The sequence below is a fragment of the Ceratotherium simum genome, chromosome 13 (assembly GCF_057802395.1).
Source record: "Ceratotherium simum simum isolate JZ-2026a chromosome 13, ASM5780239v1, whole genome shotgun sequence".
Lineage (NCBI taxonomy): Eukaryota > Metazoa > Chordata > Mammalia > Perissodactyla > Rhinocerotidae > Ceratotherium > Ceratotherium simum.
This window is the reverse complement of record NC_141912.1, coordinates 11,230,082-11,239,619: the sequence shown is the minus strand read 5'-3', so window position 1 is coordinate 11,239,619 and position 9,538 is coordinate 11,230,082. Positions and strand designations below refer to the sequence as shown.

Genomic DNA, 9,538 nt, shown 5'->3' with positions numbered 1-9,538 from the left:
TGCTCTTGGATAGTTGACCTTATGCAAGTGATGCCTTAGGAGGCTTCCAGTGTGCTTCCCTCAGTTCTCAATGTTCCAGGGGTGACCCCTATGTGGGCTACGTGTGTCCTTCTATTGTGGCCTGTTAGCTCTCCCTGTAGGCACCCAGGGAGACCGAGTTATGCTCCTGGCCAGCTGTTGTAATGCTCAGCTGCTTGTAGTTGTTGTGGGCCCTTCAGTCTCTTTATCAGGTGTGGGGAGCCCCAGTACAGTTGGCTGTAAGCTCTAATACCAAATTTATGTGGCAGTATTTCTTTTAACTGAGTAGGCCCCCAGTGTGGCAGGTTGTTAGGCTCAGGGTCTTACAATTGCTGTAAGCCTCTAGCCTATTAGGTCTCTTGTCAGCTCTCTGAGGATTGCAGCTGGGTGGGGCTGGCCTGAGGCACAGGAGCACCCAATTGTTTCAGGCTTTGGAAGGTGGGGCAAACCTCCTATGTGGGTCTTTGAGAAGCACAAGTCTTCTGCAGCTGACAAGCCCTGTGAGCTGCTCCCGGCTGCCGTGAAGCTGGCGGCTTGTGAAGGCGGCGTTTTTCCTCTCTGGAAGGGAGTCTCTGCCTCTTCTACCCCAGTTAGGATTGTCCGTTGTTGCAGGAGTTCCTCTTATCCAGTTTTCAGTTCTGTCTCAGGGGTAATTTTTCCACGAGTAGTTGTAAATTGGCTGTGTCCATGGGAGGAGGTGAGTTCAGAGTCTGCCTACGCCGCCATCTTGACTCCTGAATCGGTCCTCATCTTCTTGATCATTCAGCTTCTTCTGGCATGGGTAACAACATCCTCCTTCTAACCACTCTGCTCCCTTAATTCTCTGGCAACACTGTCCAAGTCTCACTTACATCTCATGCCACATATTCCCTCTTACAATGGCACCCTAAATATGGGTGCTTCCCAACTTGAATTTCTCTGTTCTTCCCTTCACATTCCTTCTTTCAGAAATCTCCCTCATTCTCTTGGCTTCAGCTGTAACTTCTATGCTGTTGACTACTAAATCTATGTCAGTATATTTCTCCATGCTGTCTTCTTTTCTAAGATCCAGCCCCATACCTCCCAACTCATTTTAGACTTGAAGTTCTACCAACATCTCTAAATCAGCTTGCTCAAAATTAGATATTTTTCTTTCTTAAAAAGCTCTTATTGGTCCTCCCCCTTTGCAATGACATTGCCCCAGTCCATGCCCTCATAGCCTCATGGATGGATTACTACAGCAATGCCCCAGTTAGCTTGCCAGGTTCCTGTCTCCACCCTTCCAATGCATCTTTCATAACCTTGCCCAACTAATCTCCTCAAACCCAGTTTTCATCCGATTATTTATATCCAATTTCAACCCGATTCCCTATGTTCTTCACATTTAAATTCCTCTGACTTCTTTTCATCCACTATGCTCACTCAGTATTATTTCCCGTGGCTACTAACGTGCACTTATACTCTAGTAAGATTAATTGCTTCTTTACAAAACTGAGTGTATTCTCATCTCCATACTATGGTTTGTGTTATCTACTTAGCCATTTGTCCTTTCAAATCCTCTCTCTTCCTTCAGGCCCCAAATCACATCCCACCCCTCTAGGAAGTTCTCTCTCACCATTTCAGCTTCAGTTCATTCAGTGAAGCCCCAAGAAGAGAATGACAGAAAAGTTGTCAGAAACGTAAGAAGTACTCTCTCTCTGTGTCCTCTGTTCTTAGCTTCTGTGTTTACTTTTTTTCCATTTCTCTCTGCCCCATCTCAGAACTTCTAAAAATCAGCATACACATCACTCTGCACTCTCTTATTTTATTACTGTTGCTTTATATCTCTTCCCAACTACTTTACAAGGCCAAGGAGGTCAAAAGTGACATTTCATTTTTTTCTGTAAAACTTCTATTACCTAGCACAATGTTGAATATTTATTGAATAATTTTTGCCTGATTCACTTAATTTAAGAAAGTTTCACAATAGTTTGATAGTGCAGGAAAACCAAGTTTCTAAAACAGAGCCTGCAATATGAACTGTAAAGACAATTTTCTAAATCATGTGAGGAAAAATTAATTATTAGGACATTTTAGAGGTGTGCTAATTCTCTGCCATCTTTGGTTTTCTAGACATATCCTTAGAGCTACACTAACCAATAAAAATTATATTTGTAATACAGGAAAATTTTTATTTAGCAATGTGAGTGAATGTCATTCTTTTTGCCTAAAAATATGTCATGTAAATTTATGCTTCACTCAAGGCAAATTTCTAAAAACAGAACTCATTGACATTCAGAAGCCAAAAAAACTCAAGCGCTTCTTTCTCACAGTCTTAAAATTATTGACCACATTGGAAATAATAATAAAGCAAATAAAACTTGATTGTCTTTCTAAGAACAACACAAAGGGATTATAATTAAAAACTAGTCTGAAGGAGTCACTGAATATGAAATTTTGTGAATATTCTGACAACGTACTCTCTCAATTCAGGAAAATATACATACAAGTTTGACATTGAATCTTCAAAAGAGTGGAAATGATCTGGGTAACTTCACATTCAGCGCCTTAGTGAGTGAGCAGGGAGCACTATGAGTTTAAAGCTAACATGGACCCTTAGATTGAGGGAATAGATCAGAGAATGGCCCTCTTCCATGGGTGAAGCCAAATGATATACTGATCATGAATAGGGTTGGCTGTTTATGGGCGAAAACCTTCCACACGCCATATTCATTTTTGTATTATTTGGGCCTCTTGAACAGAAACTCAATTTGACAGAAAAAAAAACAATGGGAATTACAGTGAATGAGGGGTTTCACAGAACCAAAGCCAGGAATACAACTGGAGTTCTGGAAGGAAGTGAAACCAGCAACTAACAGCTGACAGAATCCAGGAAGTGCTCTTGGTCCATACCTGTTTCTCCTTTTCGCATTTCCTCCCGGCATCCTCCTCTCTGGAGACTGCGTTTTTCTGGTCTTCAGGCCACAAAGTAGGCTATGATTACAGGCCACATGAAGAGGCAAGCTTCACACTGGACTTAATTTTGAAATTCCTGGGTGTGAGCATAACTGGCCCATTTGGTTCAGGTTGCCAAGACGTCAACAGTCGATTGTGGTCTTGCAACAGATTATCTCTGTAAATTTGGCTGCCTAGAGACTGTTTGTTTGGTTTCTCTTGTAACTGGATACTTAAATATAATTTTGAAATGCTCAGTTTTGTGACCTTCCCTAAATTTCATCAGGGGCAAGAGAGGAAGTAAACATACAAAGTAAATTTGAACTAACAATTTAAATTTAAAATAAAATTTGTTCCATGATTACTTTCCTGAGTCATGTTTATTCAGCCATAAAGTTACATTTTGGATAAGGAATTGCAAAATGGGAAATTACCATAGAAGAAGAGTCATTATGAGTTTGGCAGATACTTCAGAAATAGATGTCTATTGGAAGTGCAATTTGGATATAACTTGCAGTTAAAATTTATGTCTTCAGGAAATGAAATTACAATTTCATGAAAATATGTTGAAATGAAAGCTAATATTGTCACATTACATGCAAACAAAAATAAAATCTCAAGGAGTCTTGAAAAAAGAAAATTACATGTAAAATATTAGGTTAAAAATTGCATTATATAAATTTTATGACATCATACATAGAAGATTAGAAAGAACCCCCCCCAAAAAAACATCAATTTTGGTGATTTCTGGGTTGTGTGATTATGGGTAATTTTTTTTTACTTTATTCTTTAACATTGGAGCTGCCGTAAAGAAAAATTGTTGCTTTTATAACTTAAAAAGTTTATTTTTATAAAAAGAAAAAAAATACCCCTGCAGTAGGAATATTACCGTAATAGTGGAAACAGTGATTTGATTAGCTGATACTATATTACTAATGTGTAGATAGAAAAGGACTACACATCAGATTAGTGTATTGGACAAAAGCAATGCTGAAGAACACCAGGTTCCTTTGGATAAACATTTCTCGGTTGAATATCCAATTATTCCAGTACCCTTGGTTTAAAAGATTTCCCTTGCCCCCAATGTATTGCTTTGGTGCCTTTGTCGAAAATTAATTGATTTTCTGAATGTGAGTCTACATCTAGGCACTCTATTCAGTTCCATTCATGTTTGTCAGTCCTTATGCCTGTATCACCTGTCTTAATTAATATAGCTTTAGTAAATTTTGTATGCAGGTAGTGTAAATCCTCCAACTTTGTTCTTCTTTTTCAAATTTACTTGAGTCTTCTAATCCATGAACATGATATACACGTCTATGTATTTAGGTTTTCCTTAATTTCTCTCAGCAATGTTTTGTAATTTTTAGTGGAGAGATCTTGCATGTTTTTACCTAATTTCTTTCTAAGTATTTTATGTTTTCTAATTGCTATTATAAATGGAATTTTTAAATTTTATTAGCAGCAAGCCAATAAAATATAAACAAGCAATCGATTTTATAATATTGACTATGTATCTTGCAACATTTTAAAATTTGTTTGTTTGTTCCAGTAGTTGCTTATAGGTTCCCTAGAATTTTCTACACAAACACACATTATGCTCTTTATTTCATTTTTTTTTTCCCCTATTCCACTGGCTAGGTCTTCCATTACAACATTAAGAGGGAAAATCTTTGCCCTGTGTGCAATTTTAGACGGAAAATTGTCTCTCACCATTGAACATTATATTAACTGTAAGATTTTCATCAATACCCTTTATCAGGTGGAGGAAGTTCCCTTCTATTTCTAGCCTACTTAGATATTTTTTTGGTATCATGAATGAGTTTTTAAATTTGTCAATGCTTTTTATGCATCTACTGAGAAGATTTTATGGTTTCATTCCTTTAATCTGTCAATATGTTGAGTAATATTGATTGACTTTTGAATGTGAAACTAACCTTGTATTCCTGGGATAAACTCTATTTTGTCATAATGTATCATTCTTTTAATATATTGCTGGATTTAATTTGCAGCTATTTTGTTAAGGAGTTTTGCATCTATGGTTATAAAGGATGTTTTTTGTAATTTCTTTTAAAAATAATTAAGTTCACATTTTATTTAGATTAAAATACATTGTACAAAATTTACGTTTCTCACCAAAAATAACAGCAATAAGTTCTGTATTATTCCTATATAAACAACAAAATTTCTATTTTTCCCAAGTAATTCTTATAAATCAAGACATGGCAGTGGATATGGTCATGGAGAGAAAACAATCAAATAGATGGTCAGCATCCTTGGCCTTTGCTTCTGTGTCGATCATGAAACAGAAGTGCTCAATATACACTTGCTAGAAAGCTTATGACTCAGTTAAGGTATAAATTCAACAAATGGATGTAAACAACAACCAGATGAACAACAGTGGATTGCTCTCCGTTCAAACTTGAATTTCCTCTTTACACTCACTTAATGGAGACAAAATCTACACTGAAATCTCTGCTTGGTGGGCTCAGTTTCTTTTACTTGTTGGTAATTTCCTTAACTGCCCATTAGATATTTTTAACAACTTATTAAAACACCTGCTAGTCACTGGTCAGTCCTGAGCTTTATTGTAATATTTTACAAAATATAGTCCTTCTCCCCATGCCTCCCCAACATTTACTTCTTCAAAGAACTGGAAACTAATACCTGGTAATTAGATTCATAGTAATAATAATGTTAAGTTCAAAATTACTTAACTAAAATACCCCCAGAGTGCCACAAACAGAAATCACACACAAATGAAATATTTTTTCAACGCTGTCTTCTGGAAAAAGAGGTCTTCAAAGAATGAAAGTTCAAACATTGGCCATTTAACAGGTAGTTTATCAATGTTTAGTGCTTTCAATGGAAGGTCCATAAGCAAATATTCAGTGATTAAGTGGCCTATATATACCTTACAGCTTTTCCTCCAAATATCAAATGTAGGGATAAAACCTCTTTTCAAACTTCTCTTAGGTATTTTCAGTGGCATTTTTAAGTACTTGAAGGAAGCTCGGCTTAAATATATAGTTTGATATATATGTCTACCATTAAATTAAGATCGTAGTTTATATCAAGATTTATGTTAAGCGAAGTTAAGTTATTTGACCTCTGGTCTGTTGAAGTATTTCTTAGTTTTGCTTAAGACGTTTTCATCTAATTTCATTGCTCTCATTCTCAAACTTCATCAAGGAAGAATATACAGGGCCTTCAGCAATGCACACACATTAAGAAAAAACTTGAAGTGAGACAGATGCGGGCTTTGTACATGGTGGATGGAAGCTCTATGTCTTTTCCTGTGTGTTTTGGCTTCAACAACCTTCAACAACGAAGGTTGGCAGAGAGTGTATCAAGATTGGATAAGTCACTTTGGTACATGTTGGCATGGTGTTGAGTGTGAGCTATTCTATGACTGAGGTTACCAGAGACAAATATTTAAGAACTGTGAGGTGCTATTCTAAGATAATATCCCTAAAATCCTAAAAAATGGGCCCCATTGTTGGAACACTAAGTATTTCTCTATAGTAATGCTCAAAGGTTAGTTGAGATTCTAGATTATGTTGCTGAGCCCCGAGGAATTTCTCAGGAAATTTTATTTAAATATCAAGTTTGGTGCCAAATTCATGGCTTTCTCAAATCAAAATTTATGATAAACATAAATATTTTCCATCTCTTCACATAATGCAACTTCGCAGTCAAGCTGCAGGCCAAAAAGAAGACTTCAGAGGTGTGGCCCTGGAGACTTTTTCCAAAGGCTCTTTTTAAAAACAGGACATTTTTATGAACAACAATGATACTAATTACAACAAAATGCACTACAGAGAACAAAAATTCAATCAGCTATAAAGTTATTCTATCTAACATTTGTATCAATATTTATACCACCTAAACATAAAACATTTGTAGGAGTTCCACAAAAATTTCAAAAGCATCATACCTGTCTGTACATTGAGAATGGCAAATTGCCTTCAGTTCATTTGCCTTTTTTTCCTTCATTATTCTGAAAGAGGACAGAAATTATATTGTTGAGTTCTAAAGCAGTTGTGATTGACAGAAAAAAGAACAAACATCGTTAATTATCTTTAATTGCTCCCAAAGCAACAGATACTCCCACAATAGACACTGCTTTTGACTACATATTTAAGGCAGAGGAAAAATAGAGTGTGTAGATATCTTGGAGTTATCTCCCTAAAAGTCTAGTTACCATGACTTGCACTGGGGGAGAAAGTGCACTAGACATGATCTAAGCCAGACCACAACAGTGCTCCATGTTCCTTCCTCACTTCGCAGCAGTGTGAAATTTCACAGCCAAAATTTCTGCATCAGCTTCAGAAGGTAGAAAGCCCATATTCCTCCTTCTGGTCTTGAGATCTATCAGTGAACCTCACCAGTACTGGTGATTACTCTTCCCCTGCTGTGTCCGCCATATTATCAGTGATAATGGAGAAGAGATGAGTTCCTCACTTCCCTGTTCCTTCCCAATGGAGCTCTTGCAGGTTTCTAGCACCTATTTCTGCTGTGTTTTCAAACGGATTGATGTGTTGACTGCTATTATCTCAAAGCACTTTCTTAAAACAGCCGCACCAGAATATACTCTGCACTCCAGCAATGCTTGAAGATTATCAGGGGAAAAGAGATCTTTTGAGATTTTGTCAGCTTCATGTTAATCCAGATGTGTGCTTTGTAAGAATCAAACCACAAATAAAGATCAGGTAATCTTCGTTTTCATTCTCTTCAAAGTTTAAGCATAAAAAGTCTTCATCTTGTTCTTTGCCTTCTTTCTCTGCACTGGAGTTCCGAGTGTTGCTGTTGTTTCTTTATGTGTTTGTTTCTGTTCAGAAGTTTCATCATTTTTTTTCTGTTTGTGTTCTGATTTCATCATCACTCAACCATTTTGTTCATTTTCAATGTCTACCATGTGGATTGTTCAGATGACTGATAAAATCAACTATTGCTGGCATAGCATAATCTCACAGAATCCTCTTATAAGTACTAGTTCTACAAATCATAGAGTTCTCAAGGTGTTTGGCAATAATGTTTACTTAGCTGATCAGGTGTTTTATCTTCTAAGTCAGCTGTCCTACATTTCTTCACCCACTTCTTCCTTCTGTCCAGATCGTGCAGAAACCTGAAGAAAGTCAGATTGGATTGCATTATCTTCCATGTTAAGTTGGGGCTTGTGCAAAAGTTTGATATTGTAGCCCACCAGCCAGCCAGCCTGTTCCCCCTTCTCTCCTACAAATTCAGGGCAGGTAGTAGGAAAAGGAGACCAAACTAGGTAGCCAATCTGACAGGAGTAGTGTTTTAATTTTCTTTCTTTGAAATATCTCTGTCAGATTTAGTATCAGAGTCATGCTGGCCTCATAAAACATGTTGTGAAGTGTTTCCTCCTCCACTGTTTTGGAAAGCATTTGTGTAAAATTGATATCTTTTCTTACCTAAATGTTTAACAGAGTTCACCAGTGAAACCACCTACCCCTGGTGCTGTGTTTGAGCGAAGATTTCAATAACAAATTCAATTTCTTTAATAGATATAGGGCTAGTCAAATTTACTATTTCGTCTTGTGTCTGTTTTGGTAAATTGTATTGTTCAGGAAATGTATCCATTCATCTAAGTTTTTGAATTTATTAACATAAAGTTTTTCATAATATCTATAGCATCTATAGTATATTCACACATTTATTCCTGATATTGGTAATTTGTCTCAGTCTATCTAGGGCTTATCAACTTTGTTATTCTTTCAAATAAAAAACTTTTATGTGTTAATTTTCTCTACCATTTATCTGTTTTATATTTCATTTATTTATTCACTTTATTATTTCCTTCTTTCTACTTACTTTGGATTTACTTTGCTCCTCTTTATTTAGGTCTTACTGTAGAACCTTAGGTCATTGGTTTTATACCTTTATCCTTTCCTTTTCTAGGCATATAAAAGGTATAAGTTTCCCTCTAAGCACTGCTTTAGCTGTATCCCACCAATTTTGATATGCTATATTTTCATTGCAATTCAGTTTGAAATATTTTCTAACGTATCTTGTGATTTTTTTCTTTAACACATGAATTATTGACAAATGTGTTGTTTAACTTCCAAATATTTGAGTTTTATCCCTCCTATATACCTTATTGTTATTGATTTCTATTGTGGTCAGAAAACACAGTCTGTATTATTTCAATCCTTTTAAATATATTAAGACTTGTTTTATGGCCCGATGTGTGGTTTATCTTGGGTGACATGCCACGTGCACTTGAAAAGAATGTTTATTCTGCACTTGTTAGGTGCAGTGATCTATAAATGTCAGCTGGGTAAAGAAGGTTGATAGTGTTATTCAGATCTTTTGTCTATTTGTTCTATCAATTGCTGAGAGAAAACTCCAACTATCACTGTGGATTTGTCTCTTTCTCTTTTTAATTATGTTATTTTTTCATCTAATGTATTTTGAATCTCTTTTTTTAGGCACATACATGTATGATTCTTGTGTATTTTTGTAAATTTATCTTTTTATTGTTCTTATATGTCTCTATATCTGGTAATAACTCTGTCTTGGTATCTATTATATCTCATGTTAATTTAGCTACTCCACCCTTCTTAGATTTACTGTTTGCATGATT

General features: G+C 36.0%; 1 protein-coding gene across 4 annotated transcripts in view; it reads right to left on the bottom strand.

Moving 5' to 3' along the window:
• Positions 1 to 4,450: 4,450 nt before the first annotated feature.
• Positions 4,451 to 9,538, bottom strand: part of LOC101404466 (52 kDa repressor of the inhibitor of the protein kinase-like) — a 42,206-nt gene continuing 37,118 nt past the window's right edge. For 3 of the 4 annotated variants that reach the window (XR_015553954.1, XR_015553955.1, XM_087438003.1), the window contains one exon: positions 4,451 to 8,056. Coding sequence is in view for 2 of the 4 variants with exons in the window: in XM_087438003.1 (XP_087294129.1) it covers positions 7,945 to 8,056 (112 nt within the window). In the remaining 2 variants the exon portion in view is untranslated. The remainder of the gene's footprint in view (positions 8,057 to 9,538) is intronic. The other variant, XM_087438002.1, reaches the window with a different exon arrangement.